Source organism: Centropristis striata, chromosome 1 (genome assembly GCF_030273125.1).
Source record: "Centropristis striata isolate RG_2023a ecotype Rhode Island chromosome 1, C.striata_1.0, whole genome shotgun sequence".
NCBI classification, from domain to species: domain Eukaryota; kingdom Metazoa; phylum Chordata; class Actinopteri; order Perciformes; family Serranidae; genus Centropristis; species Centropristis striata.
In genome coordinates this window covers 12,930,762-12,958,307 of record NC_081517.1, presented here as the reverse complement: position 1 = coordinate 12,958,307, position 27,546 = coordinate 12,930,762, and the positions used below count along the sequence as shown (strand labels likewise).

The following is a 27,546-nucleotide window of genomic DNA, read 5'->3' as shown; positions in this document are numbered from 1 at the left end:
GTGTGTGTGTGTATGAGTGTGTATAATTTTTTAAAAGTGTGTGTGTTGATGTGTTGGTGTGGTTACCTTGGTGATGTGGTCGAAGTGTCGCAGGACGCTAAACTGTTTTGGCTGCAGTTTAGTCTCAAAATGAGCCCTGATGACGGGAATGTAGTGAACTACCAGCTGCAGGCAGCGGGACGCCAACGCTACACACAGACACACACACACAGACACACACACACAGACACACACACACAGACACACACACACACACACACACACAGAAAGAGTGTGGCTGTTAGGCGGCAGAGGAAACATCTCAGTACTGAAGCTCCTCTGTGAGTTGGATGCGTACCGAGGTTTTTGGTGGTGATGGTCTTCAGGCCGACAACCTGCAGAGCTCCGGCTCCTAAAACCAGCTGACAGCTCCGAGAGTTGAAGTGCTGCAGAGACACGAGGAGGAGGAGGAGGAGGAGGAGGAGGAGGAGGAGGAGGAGGAGGAAGAAGAGGAGGACAGGAAGAACGGCTTTAAAACTACAAAAACTTTAAATTAACATTTTGTGGATATTGTTTTTTTTTGTTTTATTTATTTGTTTTTTTCTTTAATATTTATGCAATAATTAACATATTATTATTGGGTTTTGTTTGTTTTTGTCAATTATTATTTAATCTTGATTATCTTAATTTAAACATTTTTTCAGCCATTATAATTATTAGTATTTTTGATTTATTTTTATTAGTAGTATTCTTTTTGGGCCAATATTATTACCATACTTTATTCTATTCATTAAAGAAACATTTTTTAATAGTAATTATATTTTATTGCTGTTAATTTTTGTCTAATATTATTTAATCTTAATTCTATTCATAAAATTAAAAAATACAGGGTTTTTTTTATGTATCGTTTTTGTACATTATTATTTAATCTTTATTCTTTTAATTTACAATTTATGTATTACTATTCGGTTTTTATTACTACGTGTGTGTTTATTTACTTTTTATTTTATTTAATGGTTTCTGGACAGGTTTATCATCAGCAAAATGTGTTTCACTGAAACCAGCCGTTTTTTATGACTTTTTACAGATTAATTAATCTATAGAAGATCTTCGGTCATTATATTTAGTTATTTGTTTATGTTGAAAGCATTTGAGGTCTTTCATTTATTTCCATTTTTATTTATTAATTTTTTTAAGTTGTTTTTTTTTAAGTCATTATGATTTTATTTTTTCCTTTTTTTGTAAAGGTTTTAAGACACTTATTAAAATGTATTCATTTTTTGTTTGTAATATATTTTTTATAATTTTTTTTTTTAGAAAGATTTCATTTTAGAACAGGTTTATTGTCAGTAAAATGTGATTAGAACTATTTTGATTGAAATTATATTTAAATTGTGTATAATAATAATAATAATAATAAATATCTTTTTTGTACATTTGCATGGATTTTTCCTTTTCCTTCTAAATTCTTTCTTCTAAATTTGCTTTTTCATCCACAAATGGGAATGTTCCAGTTTCTTACATATTTCTGTCTTTCTGCAAATTGATCATCATTAAATAAAAACTGTTTGTTGGTGGACTGTGAGTGTTTCTGACCTTGAGGAGGTCGGACAGACGCGTCAGCATGTCGGTGGCGATGGACGGGATGTCGTTCACACACTGACAGTATTCCAGAAAGATCCGGATCAGCAGCAGAACCGTCCTGAAGAAACACATTTTACTTTATATATTAGGAGGCACACTTATTGAATTATCGCCTTGCATCAACTGTGTGAGATGAGATTAAATGTCGTGTCACATGTGAAAAGTGGAACTCTCGACTGTGAGAAGTCTCGTACCCGACGACGGCGTACTTCTGCCCGTTGACGAGCAAAAACTCTGAGGGCTTCCTGTCCTCCGGACCTGCACACAGACACACACAGCTGACATCCTCCAAAACCTCACAGATATTATTTAATATTGAAAAATGCATTCGACGTGTGGTACAGCAATAAAAAAGTAACAGCCATGTTTTCAGTAAAACAAACTGTCGGTAGAACAATAACTATATGAACGTTTATTGACAGTGGAGCAGTTAGTGGCCGTCATCATCCTGCTGTAGCTACAGATGTGGACCAGCAGGTCTGTAGGCTCATTATAGTCAGAGTCATCGTCTGATTTATTTATTCATAAATATATAGAAAGGAAGTGCGTCGGTGCAGGAGCAGCATTTTGATACAACACATTTCTTTTTAAAGGTAAAAGTGGAACTTTTATGCTTCAAATTGTTATATAAATAAATATCCTTTGTGGACCAAAAAAACAGCAGTGGGTGGCTCCTCTCTCTCCGTTGCAGGATGGAGAGATACAAAAGATCCTTTGCTCCTACAGCCATCAGGCTGTCTCATTCTTCAAGAGATTCTACCAGACGAACTGAATTTACCCTTGGGGATGAATAAAGTAATTTTGATTTTGATTGGTTGATAAATAAATAAATATATATTTTGTTGAGTTGTGTTCTTACATTATCGCCAATGTTTCCAACAATGTTTAAACCGGAAAAATCTGTTAATTTAACTCGTTAAGACCTCAGTTCACCTGGAAAAACTCCCTCTGCGTCACTGTTAGGATGCTTTTTTTCTAACTCTCTACAATGTGTTACTTTTGGACTCAGAGCAACATACAATTCTGTGGGATGTGTGTATTTCAGGAACATGATGAAGCTTCTTTCTGTGTGTACAGGGTGAGCATGAATGGATATATTCTTGTAATACTTTATAAACCTCCAATGTAGAAGAATCGCTGGCACATCTCGAGCATGTGAGATGAATCTCAAGAGCTCTGTCAGTAACAGTAAAATACGCTGATCGTCAACTCTCAGTGTCCTCTCCTCGCTCACCAAACCACAACAAAAATTCATCACATCAGTAACCTTCTGTCATAGATGTGCAGCCTCATATTTTGGATGATCTCATCACTGTTCAACTTTATTTCTGTAAATTCTTCTGTGTGGAGGTGCCGAAGAATTTTTGTTTCGTTTTGTCCCCTTCACATGTGTATTTCAGCGAATCCTGTTGCATTTCATCAGTTACGTGTCAGATAAAAGTCGGGATCATCCAAAACATGCAGGCGTTGCATCCGATCTTAAAGGGTTAAAGGAGTTGCTCTGAGAAGTGATGTCTCTGTATATTAACATGAATTATTCCTCAACAGTTTATTGAGTGCAGCTCATGTTTCCTGTCTTTTATCACTGTGAGGTCGAAGGTTAACGGACCCACACAGACGGCATTTTATTAACTGTTAATGGAGCATGTTCTGTTTTCTATCGGACGGACAAGATTAGGTGCGTCTCATATCGTATTGTTCATAACAATACCTGTATATATTCTATATGATAAAATAAATGCATATTGCGAAAATAGCAACATTCCTACTTATTAACGTCAAATCATTACATTCAAAACGTACTGAAGTTTAAGCACAAAAGTACCAGTACAAGTAAATGTAGCAGAGTAAAAAGTACAATATTTGCCTGAGTATAAAGTTACATAAATGGAGGTACTCAAGTTAAGTAGACATACCTGAAAACTGTACTTAAGTACTTAGTTACATTCCACCACTGACATTTGAAGCATTATTATTATTATTATTATTATTATTATTTTCTTATTCCATTTTGCACTGAAGAGTCAAGAGTAGATTTGTATTTGGCAGCTGCTGAGATTTGCACTTTACACTTCAATTTAGATTCATGGTTGATTTCTATTTATACAGACTCAAAAAAAAAATCATAATTTCTATATATTGCTCATATTGTCAAGAATATCGTTATTGCAAAAAATATTCTGAAATATTGTGATATACTTTTTGGGCCCTAGACAAGAGACATGTCTACAAACAGCAGCTGCAGCTGCAGCAGCAGAGGTTCATGCAGCGGATGTCTGCAGGAGGTTTTTTTTGGTACCTGGGATTTTGCGTTCTGGTAGCGTGATCCTTCCGTCAGCAATGGAGTTCACCAGATCCTGAAACTCTGCAGGGACCTCCGCCTGCTTCCAGCGCTCATTGTCCAGGAGGAGGCTGCACAACAACCATAGACAGCAGACAAGAGGAGAGTTTAACTGAGTGTCATGAAGCCATGACAGAAGGTTTATATAAAGCTTCAGGTGCTCCTCCACCTTTCCACATAGAACAAATGTTAACTTTACTGCTGGGATACAAGTTTATTTACTCTAGTAGTGGATTCAACTTCAATTGAGGTGTTTTCTTCTCATGACAGAGGAAAATACTGTAACTTTTACTTGGATTTTTATATTTGACAGGTCAAGTTTCAAAATAAGATTTTTTGCAACCAAAACATATTAAAATGTGATAAAATATGATGTTATGTTGATGTAAATTTAATGTTATAATTATAATACATGATTGCAACATTTTTATTTAAAAACAATTAATTTATTATCGGGTTTTTGTTTGTTTTTGTCAATTATTATTATTGAATCTTGATTAATTTCATTTAAAAAAAAAAAAAAAACATTTTTAACTATTATAATTATTAGTATTTTTATATTTATTTTATGAGTAGTATTTTTTGGGGCCAATATTAGTATAAAATCTTTATTCTATTAATTAAAAAAAAATACTACAATTAATAGTTGCTGCTTCATAAGTTCAGTAAATGATAATATTCATAATTAATTGGTAACAATGTTAAGATTTTGACAAAACAAACATAATAAAAGTGTCACTTTTGGGTAATTATGATGCATCTCTCACTATTTTTTAATATTTAATATTATTAATGTTCTGCAGATTAATCCAGAATAAAAATATTAATGAGGTAATAAAACTCCAACAGTAAAGTTCTTCTTTTACATTAATGCATGATTATTATGAATAATACTAATAATACTAATAATACTAATAATAATAAATATAACAGTAGAACAGTCACAGCCTACAGGAACATTTTAATACTTTAACTACAGTTTAACTGCAGGACTTTGACTCGTGTCTGTGTCAGTAACCTGAGTTTGGTCTTGCGCTCCTCGTGGAAGCGGTGGACGAAGCGGTTGGCCTGGCTCTGCAGCGCCCCCCGCAGGGACACGCTGCGCCGGCCGCACAGCTCCTCTGTGTCCCGGACGAAACCCTCCACGGCCCGAGAGAGACACACGAACTCCGCCGAGCTCAGACGCTCCAGAGAGCCGTCCTGTGAGACAAAATCACACGTCACATCTCACTGGAGTTCAACCAGTAAAAAGAAACTAAAGCATCAGAACAGACACGTGAATAATGCTAATACAATGTTTGGGGATGCTGGTTGATAGTATTTAGTTCGGTGCGAACACGCAGGCGGTGAGACACGGAGAGATGATGTGGGGACGGGACTGATACAGACAGGTAGGCACGGCGGCTTGGTAAATTCAGTGCGTGTGTGTAAATGTGCCTCATGTCTCGGAGGAGGACGGAGAGGTGGGTCGGGTTTTGACTGATTGACGGACAACAGGTACTCGCAACGCAAAACAACTTTATATTATGAATAATTTAGATATACTTTCAGTAGCTTAAATAGTGACGTTAGTGCAGCACATGAGGCGGGAAACCATTACGCCACTAGGTCAAGAAGTAGGAATGTTGCCAATATCATGATATGCAATTTTTTTTAAATAAAAAAAAATCTACCGTCATAATCATGAACGATATGATATGGCACACCCCTTCTCCAAAGTGAAAAAAAGTCCTTTTCTATACCACAAATACACTGAAATAAACTGTTTTTATTCTTTCATATTACCTACACACAGGGTCTCTGCAGGTTGCAACAAGTCAAATTTAAGACTTTTGAAGACCATAATAAATTCAATTTAAGACCCATTTCACATCCATATTGGCAAAAGACGTTTTGTGGTACCTTGGCTCTGGCTGTGAGCACCTTGACACAGCGGTCGTGGCTGACGTCGGACGCCGTGTACAGCAGCTCCTGCAGGTTGTTGATGACTCGGTTCAGCTCCAGATCCGTGGGCATCATGTTCTCACCCGACCTGAACACAAACACACACACAAACACACACACATTTACACACGAGGGTCCTGTAAACTTAACCTGTTATATCCACACACGATTAACATACTTTTCTGCTATACAGCATCACGTTAAACATTTAATGTAAAGAATCAAGGAGAGGGAGAGAGAGTAAGATGAGGGAGAGAGGGAGGGTAGAAGATCTGTGAGGCCAAAAACAAACTGTGAAACTTGATGAAATGTATGCACACTGAACCTGAAAACATAATTTAAGTCAAAGGCATGAAGGAGTTTCTGGTCAAAATGCAAAAAGTTGCACAAAGTGAATCACAGCTTCATTATCTGAACAATCAGTGTGTGCATGTTTCCTGTCAGAGTGACAGAAAGAAACCAAACTAAACTAATTTACGACTCGTTTTTAAAAAGGTCAAAATCATTGTGAAAAAGCAAAAGAAAAGAGATAAATCATGTGACATACATGAAGTTCTGCTCCCTGCTGATGGAGGTCTCTGTGGTCCCGGATGCAGAGTCGGTGCTGGCTGCCTCAGGCCGACTCTGCTGGATCCTGGATCCTGCAGCAGAGTTCTGGTCCTGGACCGCCTGCTGCTGCTGGTGGGCCTCGTTTAGAGCGTCGCTGATGAACAGACCCTCGTGGGTGAGGTAGGCCAGCTCCGCCTCCCCCTGCAGGAGGGCCGGGCCGGTGGGAGCCTCCTGAACAGAGGCCGCGGATCCGGCCTCCTCCAGGAGCCGGGCCCTCTGGTTGGAGGCCAGAACCTCCAGAACCACGTTCTTGACCACGCTCAGAGTGGCCTGACAGACAGCAGGAAAATTATTATTTTAGTCATGTTTTATAAGCAGAGTTTATATCCAAATGTGTAGCAAATTTTACCGGAAATTTAAGAAAACCTGCAAAAGAAAATGCAGTTTGTCTGTTTTTATTAGGAGATTATTACAATAAAGATAAGGTGAATTGAGAAAAGCAAAAAAGAAACAGCAGAAGATGAGGGTGCACCAAGATGGCGTAATTTAAAAACATGGTGGAAAAATAATTTTATTTAGTCTTTTATTGCATTTGATTATTAATTTGTGTTACTGTTTTATGTGTGATAAGTGTTACTGTTTTTTAAATTGTATTTTTTATTTGCATTTAATGTATATTTTTACTATATATGTTGGTTTTGACTTAGGTTTTTTTATGCACAAATTAAAAATGCACATGAAAACTGTTGCAGTTGAAGTCTCTTTATGAGCACGAACACCTGATGACACCTGAGACAGTTTCAATAACTGAAGAAAAACCTTGTGAGACTGTTAAAAAGCTCCAGAATTATTCTAATTTTAGATTACTTAATTACATATACTGTTTTTAAAAGTGATAAATTGGCTTTTTTAATGCTTCTAAAAACCAAATAAATGAAGTCCATCATTCAGTCAGGTGTGTGTGTTTTATGCCGCGGAGGGTTTGAAATCACCTTGATGCTCTGCAGGAAGAGAAGGAAACTCTCAAAGACGTTTTTCAGCAGCTCAAACCACTGAGGGAACGTCATCAGACGCATCTGGTCAGCTAGCCTGCAGACAGACAGACAGACACACAAAGTTAAAATAACATCCTGTTACAGTAGAAAAGGACACAGAGAGAGGAGGATGGTGGCTGCTTTCTGTTTTCCCTTTTATTAATATTAGTTGTTTACATTTTCATGTGACTGCTGAGAACGTAAGGCCACTTTGTTGATAAATGTTCTCCACAGAGTTTGGAGCCTCTCTGGAAAACATTTAATTCTCTTGGTTAGATTTAACATTTGTAACAATACCAAAGAGAAATAAATACCTTTCTATGCCAAAAATATCCTGAAATAATCTTAATAAATTCTCTGCAGTTTCTTCACATGGACCAAATTATAATAATAATAAAATGTTTAGGGGTGCTGTGGATTTATGTGCACTTATACACAATAGTGTGACTTTGAATTCATCATTTTACATTTGTTTCCTGGGATGTAAATTGATGATGCTTTCCTGTAGTTAAATAGTTGTGAATTTAATATGAATTCTGCTTATAGAGCTGGTTTAAACCTATAAATTATTCATAAAGATGTCTTAACCCAGCCCTGGTACAAAAGTCAATAATCTGATGATAATTATTCTAATTTATTTACTGTATATATGAAATTCATTTTTAGTTTCTGTGGGAGTCTGCAGCCTCTCTGGAGAAACCAAAGTGGGAAAAAAAACGTCCTTTTCTAAAAAAATATATAAAATAATATACTCAAATAAACTTTTTCTTATTCGTTCATATTGCCTACATAGTATGATAAATGTTCTTTGTAATGCTAAAAAATCATTTTAATTTCTATGAATTATCTTTTGATTGCAAATCATTTAGTAATGTCATGACATGTGCAAAATAATATGCAGACACTTTATCTATTTTCTGCAGAAAAGACTCAAAAGCAACCCTGTTTCCTTTAAAGTTTAAGATGATTTATCTCATGAAATTAAAAACAATAACCTTATTTCTGCTGCACAAATTACTCACTTAAAACAGCTTGTTTGCAGTTATACTTATAGTAAATTTCCAGAAATACCATTGAAAGCAGTAACCAGCAGTGGTGGAGATCATTTATTTAGGTAAAAGTAGTAACACTACAGAGTAGAAATACTTACTTAGTGATGACTTCAGTGTCAATGTCTTCTATGTGCAAAACATTTTCTGCCACACACTGAAAAACAAACCCAAACAGGTCATATTAAGTGAGTTTCTCCCTCTGCAGTATAATTAAATCTTTTGTAACTGATCTGTGGTTTGTTATAACGTGCTTCACTCAGTCAGATCAGCTGTTTGTACCTGAGAGACGATGGCTTTAGCCGCCATGATCATCTCATCGCTGTAAATATCCAGAAAGTCCAGCTTCCTCTGGCGCAGCAGGCCGAACACCAGAGACTCCAGACGCTCCTGAAACACACACACAGAAAGTTAAAACTGAGACAGTAAAGTGTTTCTGACCACAAGAAACATGATTCAGTTCAATATAAATTAGGATTTCTTCAGCAAGCTGAGATCAAACAAATCATCCCATCATCATCATCACAAGCAACAAACAGTTAATTAATATAATCTTTAGTCAATTCGATTAAAAATCACATACAGACAATTAAAGTCAGGGCTGCACAGGTGTAGCTAAAATCGGAATTAATTTCAACTGTTCACACTGATTATTAAATTTTTTTCCAAATGACAGACAGAAATTAATGATCAATGATCCACATTATGACACAAGAGCCGGATTTCAGCAGCAGGCTTGATTCATCTCAGTGTGCATGTATATATATGTGCGTGTGTGTATGCATGGGTATGTGTGTGTGTATGTTTGTGTGTTTGTCTGTGTGTGTGTGTGTATGTGTGCCTGAATGCATGTGTGTATGTGTGTGTATGTCTGTGTTTGTGTGTGTGTTTGTGTATGTGCGCGTATGCATGTGTGTGTATGTAGTATATGTAAGTATGCGAATGTATGTATTTGCATGCTTGTGTGTGTATGTCGGTGTGTGCGTATGTGCATGTGTGTGTGTATGTATGGATGTTTTTGTGTATGCATGTATATGTGTGTGTGTGCATGTATGTGTGTGTGCATGTATGTGTGTGTATGCGTGTGTATGTATGAGTGTGTATGCGTGTGTATGTATGAGTGTGTATGCGTATGCATGTATGCGCGTGCATGTGTATATGCATGTCTGTGTGTGCATATGTGTGTGTGCGTGTATATGTGTGTGTGTGTGTATGTATGGGTGTGAATGCATGTATGCACATGCGTGTGTGTATGTATGTATGTCGGTGTGTGCGTGTGTATATGCGTATGTATAAGCGTGCATGTGTGTATGTGTGTATGCGTGTGTGTGGGTCACCTTGTGTGAGGCAGCATTTGGTTTGTGGACCTGTGATGAGCACAGTATCCATTAAACACACATCAGAGCTGTGAAGTGTCTCTGTGAGCAAATCTAACCTGCAGCTGCACAAAAACTCAACCTTCTGACTCGACATAAAAACAACAGGTTTCTACTCAAAAAGCCTGGGCAGGGCCAAAGAAAATGAAAAACTTTAAATGCAAAACAACCACAAAACTCTTGAAGTAAATGTACAATCCCTCCACATATTTTTTTCCTTTAATAAAAAAAACATATAAGTCTTATCTTAGAATAAATGTTATTCCTTCAAACCATAGACTGTGCTTCAAACATGGAGTCGATCACCAGGACAATAAATGTTTCCATGCTTTGAATATTTAAATATATTAGAAAGGTGTAATTACAACTCTCCTCTTAACGCATGCACGTTTATTTTTCTTATTATTCTGTGCATTTAGTATTTTCAATGGCACAGAAAAAGAGAAGCTTTGCAGTTTCATGGTCTGTTGTGAGCTGTTGCATTTCAGGAAAGTTTAATAAACAAGTGTTTAATTTAATATTTAATATTTTATCATTTTATCATCGACTTACATCTGAAATGACGCTAATAGCTTTTTGTTTAACTTTTCATTATGAAGTAAAGCTAGTTATAGCTGCAGAATAATGACACCATCAGGGTTTAGACGGGTCCCTAGAAGCCGATCTTTATGAGGAAATTCTGGGAAAATGAAAGCTTGATTTACAGCACAGAGTGAATGAGCTCCACCTGAATACTTATGAAGGTAATAAAATAATAACACAGCAACTCTCCACTCCGAACCAAATGCAGTGCAGCTTCACTACTTCCATTCTGGTCTGTCAAAATAAAAGCTTGCCAGAGAGCATTTTGCTATGAAGCAACTCAACAAAATATCTTACAATAGCTTCCTCCAGCTAGCTTTTCAAACTGGTGTTCATGCGGTTGTTTCTTGCTTTGGATATCAGTCAGGCTTCTTGTGATAACATGCTGCTAATGCTAAAATGAACCAGGGGCTACAAGAAAGCCAGGACAAGCAACTACCACTCACAAGTCCATAAGCAAGAAGAGCAGCTTAGCAACTGTCTGAAGCCTTTTATTTTGCAAAGCTCTATAAAACTAGTCTATAAAACTAGTCTGAGATTTACTCTAGCTTTTTAGGCTTCTCCCGCCTAAAAAAATCGGCCTCCTCGTTCTCTCAGCGGTCAAAAAGAAACTTTTATGTTTCTTCACGGAAATTTGGAAATAAAAGCTGCAACAAGCTCGCACTGAAACCTGACTCCTGAATTGTGAGTCCTCCATACAGATACACTGCTAAACTCCCATCTGTGAATCAGGGTAAATACTGTGCGAGGAAAGGTTTATATATATATATATATAAATATATAAAGGGTCAAACAGGGATGCAGATGGTTTGGAGGGGATGAAAGACTTTCAGACCTTCTCGAGGACCTGCGGCTCGTCCTTCAGGCTGCGGTTCAGGTCGCTGCGGGCGTACATGCTGAAGTCCTCCACCATCATCTTATCGATCAGCTTCTCCAGCTCACACAGCTGGGAGCCCAGATGTCTGAAGGAGGAACGGGAAGTCAGACAGACAGTTTGTATGGTTTCACCAGGACTTCTTGTACCGAGGCTTTAAAACTACACCAAATGAAAAACTCTGCATATTATTGGTAAAAGAAGAATCTGAAAACTTGACACATCACTGGACTTCTTTCAAACTAAAGCTCTTCTTCTGCTGAGTGATTTAGCCTTTTGTTGAACTCCTCTATGCTCAGCACTAAAAATAGAAGCTGTTGGCCTAAAAAGCCGAATAACAAGACATTCTGTCAGCTTAAACAGTGACAAAAAATACAGGAACATAAAGTAAAAGCTTCACTTTACACTGGGATTATACTGTAATGTCCTCATTCGTTCTGTTTTTGCATTAAAAAACATAAAAAGTACTAAAGAAATAAATGTGATGTCACACTGACCTAAAGCTGTGGATCCCCTGCAGCTCCTGCTGCAGCACCTCCTTGGTGGTGGAGATCAGCTCCAGCGCTCCGACGAACTCGGAGGTGGAGAGCAGCAGCTGCACGGTGGGCTGTGTCTGGTGCACCGCCGCCATCAGCTTCAGCTTGTTGTGCAGCTTCACGCAGTTGTTCCGGGTCAGGGCGGTGCGGAGCGCCCGCAGAGGCCCCTGGCACATGATCCGGTCGATGGCGGCGGTGCGGCCCCGAAGCACGGCCACGGCCCGCTGTGTCTCCTGCAGCCGGTCCTGCAGCTCGTGCTGCGAGGACATGGCGTGAAAGAAGGCCTCGGAGCGCAGCGAGATCTGCCGGGCGATGCTCACCTCCACCACGTCCAGGTAGTGACTCAGCTGCAGGCGGAGACGCACAGTTTACATTTAGAATAGAATAGAATCTTTAATTTCATTATACCAGCAGTACAACGAAACTCATATGTGCAACTACTAAAAACAATGCAGTACACACAATCACAGCACAATCACTTCCACATGACATTAAAATACATACAGCATACTAAAAATAAAAACTTGAAACGTCAACAAGTTGAAGCCTCAGATATCATCAACATCATCATCATCATCATCAAAGCATCAGAGGAACATATTTAAATATTGCACTTACATTTCATAAATATATTATAATTGTTTTTTTGCACTGACCCAAGCTACTAGGCCTGTATTGCACAAAAAACTATATGGTGGGCACCGGAGGACAGTATCTATTTACCACACTGATGTCCCCAGGAAAGAAGCTGTATAAGAGACTCGATGCGTGCGCTTTAAAGGCCCTATAGCGCCGACTGGATGGGAACAGGGTAAGGGTATGTGAGGGGTGGGTTTGGTCCCTCATGATGTTGTGTGTCCGCCGTAGGCAGTTCTGAAAATGTCATCGAGGGTGGGCAGGGGGAGGCCAATGATTTGTGAGAATAGCTGCGACGTGTGTTCTGCAGAGCGGAGTATGCGCTCACCTTCTCCTGGAGCAGTTTGGAGGACGCCACGTCTCGGCTACTCTTCCCTCCGGCGCTGTTGAAGTGTGACCAGGGCAGCACGGCGTTGAAGGTGGCGGGGTCCTCCAGAGCAAACTCCGGCTTCATGAAGATCTGAAAACACAGGCACAGAGGACAGGCTGAGAAAAACAACAGGCCAAATATAAAACTAACTCATTTATTCACAAGCTTCTGCAGCCTTTTAAATCGTAAATATTAACTTCACCTGCAGAGAATTCACAGCAGAGCCAAACAGATATTTGAGGCTGACAAAAGCATTGATATTTGACTTCAATAAGCAGAAGATATATTGGCCGATATTCATTTTTTTCTGACAAAGCGACGTCGGTCAGCAAGACATTTAAGACTTGAAAAATAAACCTGTTAGTGCTCTGTATTGTAATGGAAACTTCTAAATTAACACAAACATATCTGGTGTTTCTGTACTGATGATATAATCTGTGAAAAGCTCAAATCTGCCATTCATTTAACTTGAATGTCCGTTGAGTTAAGAACATTCCGGTAATGAACGATGGACAAAAGCAGACTTTATTCTAACTCATGCAACTATAAAAAGTGATTGAGTAGAAGCTTCAGTTTCTTCACCTCTGAACCAATAAAAACAGATTGAAAGTGGAGCAGACGTGTTACCTTCGGGACTTGTTCCAGCTCAGCTCTGGATTTGTCTAGAAAACAAGAAAAACCAAAAAAAATGAGCTGACCTCTAGGATAATCACAGCCTCATTAAACTTTACGAACACAAAATAGAGACCTAAAGCATTCAGAGGATGGGTGGCTGACACACTAGATTCACAATAAGGGGTTTTCTCAGCAGGCAACACAACACAAGAACTGCCATATAACCGCATGCGTGTGTGTATAGGTGTATGTGTGAGTGTGTGTATGTGTTTGTGTGTCTGTATGTGTGTATGCGTGTATGTGTTTGTGTGTCTGTATGTGTGTATGCATGCATGCGTATGTGTGTGTGTTTGTATGCGCGTGTGTTTGTGTGTGTCTGTATGCGCATGTGTGTGTGTGTATGCATGTGTGTGTGTGTGTGTGTGCGTATGTGTGTGTATGTGTTTGTATGTGTGTATGCATGTGTGTGTGTATGCGTGTGCATGTGTTTGTGTATGTGTGTGTGTATGTATGAGTGTATTTGCATGTGTATGTATATATGCGCGTGCATGCGTGTTTGTGTGTGTGTATATGTCTGTGTGTGCGTATGTGCGTGGGTATGGCTGTTTGTGCGTGTGTGTGTGTGTGTGTGTGTGTGTGTGTGTGTTCCCACTGGTCATTTCACGGCCCTGGGAGGAGGCCGTCAGCAGCAGCAGGTTGTTAATAATTCATACCGTGGTTGGTGGTGATACTGGAGACAGCGTCCACGTCGTCTTTGTTGGGACAGATCGTCTTGCAGCGTTCGTGGATTCTTTCCCTCTAAAAATAAAATAAAAACACAGAAAAAAGCATTGGGTTTAACCTCAAAATCTGTGTGGGTTTGACCTGAGTGTGGCAGTAAATGACAAAAACATTAAAGCTCACAAATCAGAACAACGATTAAATAAAATCTGGGCTCATCGTAAGATATGGGGACATGAGCAGGATAATAGTGTCTGAGCCGGATATCCCCTGTTGTGTTTCCTGCAGGTTTGTTTACTTAATGTAAGCAACACATGTTTTCACAATGAACAGAAATAAAACATAATTTCTGCTCTCTTTAGAGAGATTTTAAAAAGGGATTGCCACAGACAGGATGTCCACCACCCACTCTCCATAAACAGTCTCCAGTCTCAGACCTCACATGGACAATCAACACAAACTCTCTGCTTAAATGCACAACAGCAACTTCCTGAGAACTCTCAGATAATATCCAAATATAGATAATATCATGCAACAGGTCCAATAATCGTGTGCAATACTTTATCTATACATTACACATTTGAAACCTTTTTTGTGCAAAACACTGCACATTTTGATAACTCTTTATTCTAACATGATACGTTGGCAATCATGTTTGTTGACGTGTAGAAACTGTGTGTGTGTGTGTGTGTGTGTGTGTGTTATTTAAGACTTTTTACATGTACAAGAGTAAATAATAATAATATTAATAATAATAATACATTTAATTTATCTAGCGCTTTTCTAAACACTCAAAGACACTTAACAGGCAATAAATAAACTTTGGATGATAATTATTTTAATTTGTTTAATGTATATATGAAATTAATTTTTGATTCTGCAGCATGTCACTTTTGTTAAGACCTCCAAAGTGGTAAAAACATCAAAAAACATATTGAAATAAACTGTTTTTAATATTACCTATACACAGGCGTCTCTGCAGGTTTCATCCAAGTCAAATTTAAGACCATAATAAATACAATTTAAGACCCATTTCACATCCATACTGGCAAAAAAGTACAAAAGATATGAAGGAAAATCTGAGGCCTGGAATTACCTACCAAGTATATGAATTTATTCACAGCTCTTTCACACTAGAATAAAAAATGCTTAACCCAATTTAAAACACCAGATGCTGCTCTACTGTGAACAAAAATGTGTTAAGAGCTTTAATTTCTGACTGTTTAATTCTTGATTGTTTAAATTGTGACCGGGCTGCACAGGTACTTAGTTCAGTTCTGTAATAATGTTAAAGCGTCGTAAAAAATTGAAACATTTAAAAGCGAGACTAAGTGTATGCATTCGTTTTAAATAAAAAGTAACTTTAATACATTTTTAAGACCATTCAAAAATCGTATTTAAGATATTTTATGGTATTTTAAGTTTTTTTTAAATATTTTAAGGCCTTAAATTCAAATTATTGGACATTTTAGATGTTTTAAGATTTTCTAGGACCCTGCAGATACCTTGTAATAGTTATTTTATTCTTTATTTTAAATATACAGTACTGTGCAAAAATCAGAGGCAGGTGTGAAAAATGTATGGTGGTTTGAAGGCAAAGGGTGGTCACACCAAACTCTGATTTGATTTAGATTTTTCTTCTGTTCACCGACTTTGCATTTTGTTAACTCATAAAAAATAAACTATTAACATTTCTTTTTTTGAAAGCATTCTTGTTTTACAGAATTTTTCCCCACACATGCCTTAAACATTTGCACAGTGCTGAATATATAGAGCTCTGATCAGACAGTGCATCTGAATGTTGTTGTATATAACTCTGCAATGACAACAAGGAAATGTTGAATTTTGAAGATTTAAACATGCATTGCTCTTTCAAAAGGGGGGACTTGGGTTATAATCTTTATATATTATTTCTGGGACAAAATGTCATCTGAAATAAATAGTTATCATGCAGCACACTGGAGAGATAATGAAGAATCAGAGGAACAGCTGTTCTTCTGTCTTGTTCTTTCATCGCCTGTAAGAAATTCTGAAACCTGAATGAGGAAACGAACACAACGCTGTGACAAAAAGTAGACGGGGACATTTTTTAAGAACTAGACGGCTCTTACGGGAAACAGAAAGAAGTCAATCCAGATGACAAAGTCTACAAAAACAAAAAATGTTACACATCTCAGTCTGGAAGTGAAACCTCGCTCAGCTTATCTGTTCACTTTATAACCCACTTGAACTTTTATTTCCTTTAAACAGCTTTACAGAAGTGAATATAAATAAAAGTCATAAAGAATCAGAAGTAAAAAGCTGCTGTAGGAGAATATCTGTGACACACGCTGATCCTTATCTGGACGTGGGGAAACCCGACATCACATGAGGGAAAAATAACCAACCTCAAGATATTTTAGTGCTTTATAAGGTCTGAAAATGTCAGCACCAAGGAAACCAGAATAAAAAAACAGCAGGCGGAACACAAAAAGTCTGTCAGGTCAAGAATCTCCTCCTGATTGTCGTGTTGCTGAAAAGGTGTTCCAGGATCCCGACTACAACACTGAAGCTTGTTTGACATTTCTTGTGATAAAAGTCATAAAAAGAGGAAACAGTCAGTCTACACATCAGCAGAGCGGAAGTAACAGATTCCTCAATGTTTATAGCTCCTCCTTAATGTTTCACTGTGGCCTCAAAGTGCAGTGTGTCCCATAAATGTCTCCATCTGTGGTGCACCACCGAGGTTTTACAACAACAACCACAGCAGCATCATCATGAATAATTAAGTACAGAAGAAGACTGTCGTGACAGATTTTAGCAGACATAAAGTTTCAGAAACACTCTCAGCTATAAAATCATGTTAAATCCTTTTGATTTAACTGGGTGAGTGTAAGAAGAGGAAATGTTTTCACGTCTTCTATCGCTTTAGGTGATCTCTACCTCGCTGCCACCGAAACAAAGTGCTTGAGCATTTCGCAAAGCTCTTTAAAAATCTAGGAGAGTGGCATTAATAGTCGGAGTAAGACAAATCAACTGGAACTATTTCCGAATTATAGCGGCTCTGAATACATACTAGAGCCTGTCAAAAGAAGCATGTGGCGTTTTCAAGCAGGAAAAACATGTCGGGCTCGTGACAAACCTACTCAAATTACAAATAACTAAAATGTGTTTCTGAAAACATGAGGAGAGAAACGGGCAACGCAGTAACAGAATTCGAGTCTGAACACATGGACAGACCACGAAAATTACTATATCGTCTTATCGATCGATATATAAAAATGGACATGATAGTTTTTTTCTGGACTCAATTTATTGTTGTTTACATGTGTGACTTTTTGTGTTTTTTTTGTGTCGTGTTTAAAGTAATGCTGCAAATGTTTGACAGGCAGAATGAATTGCTGTAAAAAAACAACAAAAAAAAACACATATTTTTATATATAAATATCCCAAACAGCCATTCCAGCTGTTTATATGTTAATAAAATAATAAAATACATAATGATTATCTCAGCGCAATGTTTTGTTAAGCCTGAAAGTCCATTTTGTTTGTTTTGGTTGTAGTTTATTTATTTATGTTTTTATTTATCTAGGATATTTTAACATTTATTTCCCACATTTCAATTCCAACGTTAAACATTATTGAGATTTAAAATTTCATTGCTGTGGGAAAGAATGTACTATTATGCTCAAATATCATTATAAAACTAAAACACTGATACAACAATACTAACAGCACAGAAGAAAAACTGACGAACTGGAAACTGGTAAGTGAGTGTAACCACCTGTTTTTATGCATTTATTTTGAATTTGAAGATAAAAACGTGGATTAACCTTCCTGTTGTGTTCAGGTCGGCACTGACCTGTTTCAGGTTTTAAATGCATAGAAGTACCACACAGCTTTTGTTAATTGCATCAAGGCTTTTTGACTTTGTCAGGAGCCTCTATTTAAACAAAAAAAAAAGCAAAAAATCTATTTCAATAAATGATAAAATGCCCTGGGGAAAATTATAACATTTGTGTTATTTCAGTTAGAATATAAGATTATAAAACAGTTAATTATTATTCAGTGAAATGTATACAAGCCGTAACACTATAGATGTTACTATAGTTTATATTAAAATAAAACATTAATTTGAGAGGTCTTCTAATACCCCTCAGTAATAGTCAGGTATGGCCTTTGGTTTGCCAGATCTCAGCTAGATGTTTGAACAGCAGGAGAAAGGGAAGACACAAGATGTTTCTTTCAGACAATAATTATTAATTAAAATGTATTAATACCCACCATCACCTCCACGTCATCTTCATTTCACTAATCTATAGTTTCCTCTTTTAGAGACTTCTTTAAAAAATGTAACCGAGCATTATGCCTATACTTATAGAGAATATAAAAAACAAAACAGAGATGAATGTGCGGCCAAAATACACTTTATTGCGCTCACCGCTGACAATTTATCAACACACTTCCGGATGTTTGCCCTTCAAAATAAAAAAAAAGGGACTTACATATATCCGGACCAATATGATTCACTCCACTTAATAAAAAAGGTTACAAAAAAACCCAAAACATTCAAAGTAAATTTAAAGGAAAAGTTATAATCTTTGTTTTAGCGTTCAAAAATACACCTCAATTCGCCTCAATTTGCCGTTTGAATTTCAGTCCTGTGTATCCTCCAAACTACGTGGCGCTGTCGCAAAAGAATGGAGGGCCTAAAACTGCAGCTCTACAGTTTTGCAGGATTCCCCTACTCAAAAAGGCTCAGGGGGCCACACAAAAAATAATAAAACTAATCTTTAATATATAAAGAAGCCTACCAAGGGGTAAGAAACAAATTGGATGATAAATGATTGTATTAAGGGTATTTTATAGATCATTTAAGGGTCAAAACTGACCCGTTAACATAAGATAGTAACAGAAAGCTAACACAAGAGGATGGTTAAACACCAAAAAACTAAGCTACAATCTAAACGGGTGGAGCTGAAATGGCTTCAACAGCATTCCTGACACACCCACCAGGTGAGGTAGGGAAACAGAAACATGTCACATGTTCAGCATCACGCCCTTCAATCAGTGAGTGTCTGCGGCGGTCTGAGCTGCAGTGATGCTGACTCTGAATAATTGAGCGTGTTACCTGAGCCGTCTCCTGCAGGTACGGTCCGAAGTGTTCCCTGGTGATGTTGGGGAGGTAGAAGGAGGGCATCACCTCCGTCTCCGCGAAGTCCAGCCCCCACGTTTTAGTGAAAAAGTCAGACTCCCGTTTGGCGAGCCGCGGGTCGTTCAGCGCGGCGGGGAGGTTGACCTTCGAGCTGTACACCGTCCACCTGTCGTGCTCCGCCACCACGGACGGGCCGTCGCACAGGCCCCGCCCCTCACCTGCAGGAATACACGGGCACACAGATTTCACCGCTTCTGTTAAAAATGTACAACCTTGATTCCAAAACAGCCGGGATGCTGTGGAGAAAAATATTTTACCTCCTGAACCCCAACGAGCTGTTTCAGGGCGGTTTTAGCCCTTTTTACTCCGTGTTCTTGTAATTTAATTTACACAGAGCAGAGAGGAGAGGACAGGAGAGGCTGTTTACACAGAGCAGAGAGGAGAGGACAGGAGAGGCTGTTTACACAGAGCAGAGAGGAGAGGACAGGAGAGGCTGTTTACACAGAGCAGAGAGGACAGGACAGGAGAGGCTTTTTACACAGAGCAGAGAGGAGAGGACAGGAGAGGCTGTTTACACAGAGCAGAGAGGAGAGGACAGGAGAGGTTGTTTACACAGAGCAGAGAGGAGAGGACAGGAGAGGCTGTTTACACAGAGCAGAGAGGACAGGACAGGAGAGGCTGTTTACACAGAGCAGAGAGGAGAGGACAGGAGAGGCTGGAAACATGACAATACTTCAATATGTACAATATGTGGAGAAAAATGTTTTTTAACGGGGCGTCCCGGTGGCTCACACTGGTAGAGCGCTTACCATTAAGGATGAGTCCTTGCTGCGGCGGAGCTCCCTTTGCTGCATGTCTTCCCCTCTATCACCCCCTTTCTATCTATCACTTTCAATAAAAAGCAAAAATGCCAAAAAAATAATCTTTAAAAAAAAAAATGTTTTTTAACATTTGTGACACATGTGGGCACAAGTTGTATATATAAATTCCAATTATAAATTAAATTACAATTAAAAAAAAATAATTTATCAGAAAAATTCAACATGACTGCCATCTATCAACTGTGCAGCTTTCAACAAAAGCTGTTTTACAAGTTTAAACTCTCATTTAACAAAGAAAATTATCATTTTGGCACCAGTATAGAAACTGTCATAAATGATAAGTGAAATAACCAATTATTTGATCAACAGAGGACTTTTCTACAAAAGTGGTGCATAATTTGAGTGAACTTTGATTAAGATTTGCTGATTTTCTTCAGCTTTATGTGACAAGATTTAAATTCCATTTAATTACAATTTTTTAAAAAAATTATATATCAGAGAAATTCAACATGTGTGTTATTCTGCACAAGAAAATGTTTTGAGTTGTTCCCATTTATAGACCTGCTTGTGCTTATTCCATAGAGCTGCAGGACTTATAGATCTATATAGGTTTTATATATTGCAGTGGAAAACAAAAGTAAAATGCCAATTTCTTTGTTTTATATCATTGGAAACTTTGGTATTTTTTTGGTGGGACAGAACAATTATAGACGTCCCCTCAGGCTCTGGGAAATAAATGTTTCACTACCTTCTGATATTCTGTAGGGTAACTGAAGAATAAATGTCTACAAATGCTTAGACGTTAAAGACGCAGCTGTTCTCACCGGTGGGCTCTTTGGGGCAGACGTCTGGTAGGGAGCGGATGGAGCGGCAGCGAGGTGGGGGGGTTTCCCGCTCCTTGCGATGGATCCCATCTCGGCCTCCGCGAGGCACTGGGGAGGAGCCGTGGCTGGAGGCCATGGCATTGGGACTGGCCTCCCAGGAGGCTAGCTGGAGACACACACAAGAGGGATGCTGGGGCTAGATACAAGAACACAAAAGCAAAGGGTAAGGCTGTGGATCTATATTAGAGGTATGAATCCCCAGAGGCCCCACGGTACGATTTTACCACAATACTTGAGACACAATACGATATTATTGTGATTTTAAGCATTTTGCGATATGGTGAGTATTGACTTACAATATATTGCCATTTCAACAACTTCCGACACAATATCCTGACACACATGGTGCCTCTAGATTCCTGAGAGCTTATAGTTTATAGATACCAGTATCTCCACTAAATTCATAAAAATGAGCCCGCTATGCTAAATATGGATACTTGGTGAGTGACCATGAATCGATATATCGCCACGCAAAATATCGCGATACTATACTGTACTGTCGATATATACCTCAACTTATCTATATCTATATCTATATCTTTAAAGACTCTGAAATGCGAGCCTAATCCTGTAAAGCTACACATTAATATACACTACAGGTGGGGGGAAAAAAATCGATACAGCATAGCATCGCAAAATTTTGCCTACATAATATGTAGATTCATGGCCACCAAGTATAGATATTTAGCGTTCAGACGGATGGCAGGCCGGCAGTATTTTCGCAGTTTTTTTCTGGAGGCCATAGCAGGCTCACCTTCAGGAATATACTGGAGATACTGGTATCATATGAAACTAGAAGATCTAAGGAATCTATAGGCACCATGTTTATTTTAAGACCAACTTATGCCTCTGATATAATGATAATATAATAGGATTTCAATGCAAGTAAACCCTTTGAAATAGACTGAAACAAGTAAAGTCGTGTGGTTGACTATAAGTCAAATATAAGTCTGTTTTTCTGCATGAAAAAGCTTTTTTTATATAAAAAAGTCTAAACAGCTGCAGAAATCTCGGTGGGCTAAGTACAAAACAAAAGGTTAGTCAACTAATCAATTAAGAGGAGTTTTAGGTTTTCTTGGTACTCTACTAGTTAATTTAAGTCGAAACTGGGCGAGACAGGCTGTGAAGTGAGATGAACAGACTGAGAATTTTCTATTATTGGACAACGATTCCTGATTGAATTTAATTTTGTGGACACAAAATGCAGTTAAACAGTTAAATTGCAATACTCACCATATTGCAAAATGCTTAATATCGCAATAATACCGTATCATGACTCATGACACAAGTATCAGGATAAAATCTTATGAGGCCGACACGCTGATTCAAACCTCTAACATATATATTCCTAAATCCACTAATCTTTGCCTGAAACAGCTTTAAAACATCTTGTTAACACAGACTGATTCACTGTTTGTTTAAACTCTGCTGTCAGCTCTGATAGAAAGTTTTGTAAAGTACAGGAAGTCACACCGGTTCACAGCTGCAGAAGTTCAAACCAGGACTGAAAGTGTTTTTTTATTGCTGTGAGCAGCAGTTGCATGTATTTGGTACGTCTGAAAATGTCACCTTCAGGGAATTTTTAGTGCTAGAAATGTAGTTTAGCGTTTTCTGAGATCCTATAAATGGGGATTAATGTATATAATAATAGACAGATAAATCTATCGCAAACCCTAAACTACTCCGTTTTACCCTACTAACTCCCAGCAGTATTTATGACTGTCCTTTATCAACTGTGCAGCTTTACAGATAAACAGGCTGTTTGTTTGGATGTTTTATACGGGTAGTACGGATATTTGAAACTACTAAACAAAAATCAAAATTTCTAGAAATTTTGATTTTTGTTTAGTAGTTTCTGAAATCTTATAGATGGTTATTAATTGATAGAATTGTAGCAAGATTAATCTATTGTAGGTACAACTCGAAGCAGTATTTATGTGCTATTTATGTGCAACAAATGCTATTTGACAAGTTTAAACTCATTTATCAAAGAAAATTAGCATTCTGGTGTCAGTATAGAATCTCATATCATGCATGATAAGTTAAACAACCATTTATTTGATCGACTGATGACTTTTCTACTGAACTGATGAATAGTTTGAGTGAACTTTAAGTGAAATTTGCTGATTTTCTTTATGTGACGGAAAACTGAATTTATTTGGGTTTTACAGTATTGATGAGGTCATTTGAAGACCCCATGATCATAGATTTCAGAATATTTAGAATTTAGTACTTTCTGAGATCCAATAGATGGGGAATAATCAATAAAAAATACAATCAGATTAATCGATAACAGCCCTAAAACTCAGAACTTTTTATGACTGTCTTCTTGTGTTTGTGCCGTCTCTTCTGTCCTGTCCAAAACCCATTGATGACACAGAAAAAGACTGGTTAAATGAGTGTGTGAGTGGCTGACTGAGCAGCTCAGGATGTGGAGCAGAGCGGTGTTGTTTCAGCTCTAATCCGACTACTCACACTGTTGAGGTGTAAGACCCTCAGCTGATAATCCTGTCACCCTGATGAGAGGATAAGAGGAGAGGTCTGCAGACGCCACTGTTACCGACGCCACTGTTTCCTTCTGTCCGCACATGAAAGCCCATTTCATTTGTCTTCATTTGAAGTGCAAAACTTCAGTGACTCACAGCTGCTTTAGCTGCTCATTTCCACTACCTTCTGACATGTCTGTGAGGTAAAAATAGAAATAACTGGCCGATTTATTCTTTGAAGAGACGTGCTGCTTATAAGGTTCGGAGTTGCACATTAAAATAAGACTCACAGTAAAGTCGTCACCATTTCCTGTCAGAAAAACATCTAGAATGCATTTTGGATCTGTGTGCTATTAAGTAGATTATTTCGACAAAGAGAGAACAGTATTTTGCAGGTTATCACTTCAACATTTGTCCACCATTTGCACAACAAGATGCTCTTTATAAAATGTTTCCACATACACTGACCAAGAATAACAGGATGAAAACAGCAAATTGTTGAGAAGAGAAGTTCAAGAACTAACTAGCAGCTTCTCAGACTAGGAATTTCCTCCTCTGGTTATTTTTGACCAGGAGAAAAGGATTTTTAACATGATGGAAAAACAAAAGAGATAATCCTGCAGTGTCTTGTCATTACATATCTGTGTTGGGGTGTCACTGTGATTTTTAGCTCTGCAAAAGTTCCGCCAGTTTCAAGTAAAAGAATGATTTATTTTTTGTTCCTAAAATCCCAAGTAGACTCTGCATCTTTAGGTTTTCAAAGTAATGACCTACATTTTGTGTAGGTAGGCCCAGAGGATATAATGTCCCAGAAATTATTGCATTAAACGATATTATTGTAATTTTAAGACCAACTTTGCCTCTGATATAATGATAATATAACAGGATCTTAATGCAAGTAAACCCTTTTTAAGAGACTGAAACAAGTAAAGTTTATGGTTCACTATAAGTCGAATATAAGTCTGTTTTTCTGCATGAAAATCAGCAGCAGAAATCTGAGTCGAATGAGTCCAAAACAAAAGGTTAGTCGACTAATCAAAGAAGAGGAGTTTAAGGTAATTTTCTTGGTACTCTGCTGCGTGTAAATTTACACGTCGAGATTTAACATGAAAAAGGTGATAAAATATATATAAACTTTAAGTACATTTTGATGCTGGTACTTTTGAATGCTGGACTTTTACTTGTAGTGGAGTAATTTCACATAATTCACATAATGTCATTATATTTTACTGAAATAAAGAATATGAATACTTCTTCCACCACTGCTCATTCTGCATGAAAAAGAAAGTATTAAAAAAATGACTAATAAGTTACAGAAATCTTAGTCGGCTGAAACCAAAACTAAAGGCAGCCAAAGTCACATTTTAACTGGACAAGGTGTGTTTGAAGGTCCAAAGTCTTTAAAGTATTTTAACTGTCAACAGATTTCCATTGTAGTAATACAGCAGAGATCTATGACAATTTGGAAAATCAACACTTAAGTTAGTGTTCAGAATTTTATGTAGTTTTCTCTGTAATCTAATAGTTAATTTACAGGCCAAGACATAAAATGATTATGCATTCTTTAAATGTAACCACATAACAGAATATTAAGTAGTGTAAATTAGCCCATTAAAATGCTGTTTACATGACGCACCATTAAGACTAAGATTTCCTTTATTCGTCCCACAACGGGGAGTTACAGCAGTAAAGTGGATAGCAAAATAACAATAAATATAATATAGATATAACAGCAGTATAAACTAGAATTATAAGAGGTATTAGCAAATAAACAAGTAATATATATATTATATAACATATAACAATCTGTGGGGCTATTCTGCATAGCAAGGTGTGGTGTTGGTAGTTTTACCGAGGTAAGGGCAGCCATAGTCCTATATGTTTATATATATAAACAGTTTTACCTGAACAAGGTGTGTTTGAAGTTCCCAAGTATTTTACTTGTCAATACTTTTTACTTTTTTTACTTTTTATCAAAATACAGCAGATATTTGTAACAAGTTTCAAAATCTAGTTAATTTACAGGTCAAGATATAAAATGAGTATGCATTCTTTAAATTTGTTAAAGGTGGGGGGAAAAAAATCGATCAATATTATATTGATACAAGGACGCCAAGTATCGATATTTAGCGCTGGCAGGGAATCAGTATTTTCACTGTTTTTGTTTTTTCTGAAGGACGTATCGGCTCACTTTTATGATTATACTTGAGATACTGGTAACAATCTGAGTGGGGCCATTCTGCATAACAAGGACTTTTACTTTTAATACTTTAGTACTATTACTTCAGTAAGGTTTTGAATTAGGGTTGGGCAATATATTGATATAAAAAATATATCGACATATTTTTAACTGTGATATGGAATTAGACCATATCGCATATATCAATATAGTTCAATTTTTTTTCTTTCCTTATATATAAATGCTGCCCTTACAACGGTTTGTCATATTTAGTTATTTTGTAATGTTTGTTTTTCTTTTCTCATATGAATACATTTATTTCAGAAAAAGATTGGCCTATTTTATTTCATAGGCTATTTTTATTTAAGTTATTATTTTATTTAAACGTCCACTTTATGGAGCGTTGTTTTTTTTTTTTTTTTTAAAAGGTACTCCTGTTGTTATACAGCATGTATGTTCACTTAAATAAACAGTTTCAATAAAATTACTTGTGACATGTCATATTTGGCTTTGACTTTGACTGAACATTTGCTCTCACTCTGTGATAAAAAATATCAGGATGTATATCGTATATCGATATTCTGCCTAAATATATTGGGATATGACTTTTGGTGCATATTGCCCAGCCCCATTTTTAATGCAGGACTTTTACTGAAGAAAGGGCAGCTATAGTCCTATATGTTTATATAGAAACAGTTTTACCTGAACACGGTGCGTTTGTGTGTTTGAAGGTCTAAAGTATTTTACTTATGAACATATTTTCTTTGCAGAAATACAGCAGAAATCCAAAACCAGTTGTAAAAGATAACCCCACCTTCATATTTGTATGTCGTTGTCTTGATAATCTACCAACTAGGTGTGTCATATTACCTGAGTTCAACTGGCTACCTGAGTAAAAGTACTCCGTTACATTCCAGCTGACAGAAGCTAGCCTGCTAGTTTTAGCTTAGCTCCGGTGCTTTCACCGCTGTATCCTTTAGTGTTAAATCCACTGAGCCGACAGTCAAGTCAACAACAACCGGCAACTCAACACACACCAAACACATTTCCACTCTCGCTGACAGATCTGAAAAAAGTGTAAATATCCACGGCCCGTGCTGGAGGCTAATACTGAGGCTAATGCTAAAGCTAATGTTTTCGGGTTACACGTAGACTCCAGAAGCTAACAGGTTAGCTGCGGAGCTAACAGCTGACTCTGTGAAATAAGAGACGCGCCCGGGGAGAGTTCAGTGAGCGCCGGGCTCTCCGCCGCGGCCGTACCTGTCGTGTGAAGCGCAGCAGCCGGTGTTTCTTCTCTTCACCATCACAGGAGCACCGGGGGAACCGGGAGGGAAACAACCGGACCAACGGCAGCAGACACACCGACCATCATGCACCGCAGGAGGCGGGGCCGCTTCTTCTTCTCTGGTCTTAAAGCTCGCTGCTGCCCCTTGCTGGCTGCTTCAGGAACATATACAACAAAACATGTGGCACTTTGAATGAATTATTTTAATTTAAGTACAAATTCAAGCTACTTATTCTTTACTTGAGATTTTCCATTCTGTGTAGCGTTATACTTATGGGGAACGGGAAATTAACAGCAACATTTAATCACAAAACAATGCTTTAAAAAGCCATGTGAATTTTTATTAGTCACTTTCTTTTATTTGTGAACTTTGTCATAGTCATTTTTTGTGTTTAAAGTATTTTATAATGTTAAATCTAAATGTTTAGTCAAAATATAAAACATAAATATAAATTTTAAAGTTTGATTTTTAATGTTAAATCTAATTGTATAGTCTGTTTGAACAGAC

At 37.5% G+C, this 27,546-nt stretch overlaps 1 protein-coding gene across 3 annotated transcripts in view; it reads right to left on the bottom strand.

Moving 5' to 3' along the window:
• vps54 (VPS54 subunit of GARP complex) overlaps nucleotides 1-27,139 on the bottom strand; it is a 32,564-nt gene extending 5,425 nt beyond the window's left edge. Inside the window, exons 1-20 of one of the 3 annotated variants that reach the window (XM_059331528.1) lie at nucleotides 27,014-27,139; nucleotides 21,029-21,224; nucleotides 19,360-19,601; nucleotides 14,243-14,327; nucleotides 13,542-13,576; nucleotides 12,873-13,004; nucleotides 11,870-12,255; nucleotides 11,334-11,460; nucleotides 9,878-9,907; nucleotides 8,823-8,930; nucleotides 8,642-8,697; nucleotides 7,450-7,546; nucleotides 6,456-6,787; nucleotides 5,867-5,996; nucleotides 4,983-5,164; nucleotides 3,923-4,035; nucleotides 1,818-1,881; nucleotides 1,576-1,681; nucleotides 338-425; nucleotides 67-188 (exon numbers count right to left, since the gene is read on the bottom strand). In XM_059331528.1, coding sequence (XP_059187511.1) covers nucleotides 67-188; nucleotides 338-425; nucleotides 1,576-1,681; nucleotides 1,818-1,881; nucleotides 3,923-4,035; nucleotides 4,983-5,164; nucleotides 5,867-5,996; nucleotides 6,456-6,787; nucleotides 7,450-7,546; nucleotides 8,642-8,697; nucleotides 8,823-8,930; nucleotides 9,878-9,907; nucleotides 11,334-11,460; nucleotides 11,870-12,255; nucleotides 12,873-13,004; nucleotides 13,542-13,576; nucleotides 14,243-14,327; nucleotides 19,360-19,601; nucleotides 21,029-21,164 — 2,571 coding nt within the window. In that variant the 5' untranslated portion in view covers nucleotides 21,165-21,224; nucleotides 27,014-27,139. The remainder of the gene's footprint in view (nucleotides 1-66; nucleotides 189-337; nucleotides 426-1,575; nucleotides 1,682-1,817; nucleotides 1,882-3,922; nucleotides 4,036-4,982; nucleotides 5,165-5,866; nucleotides 5,997-6,455; nucleotides 6,788-7,449; nucleotides 7,547-8,641; nucleotides 8,698-8,822; nucleotides 8,931-9,877; nucleotides 9,908-11,333; nucleotides 11,461-11,869; nucleotides 12,256-12,872; nucleotides 13,005-13,541; nucleotides 13,577-14,242; nucleotides 14,328-19,359; nucleotides 19,602-21,028; nucleotides 21,225-27,013) is intronic. The other 2 variants (XM_059331537.1, XM_059331545.1) reach the window with 2 other exon arrangements.
• Between the last annotated feature and the right edge of the window lie 407 nt (nucleotides 27,140-27,546).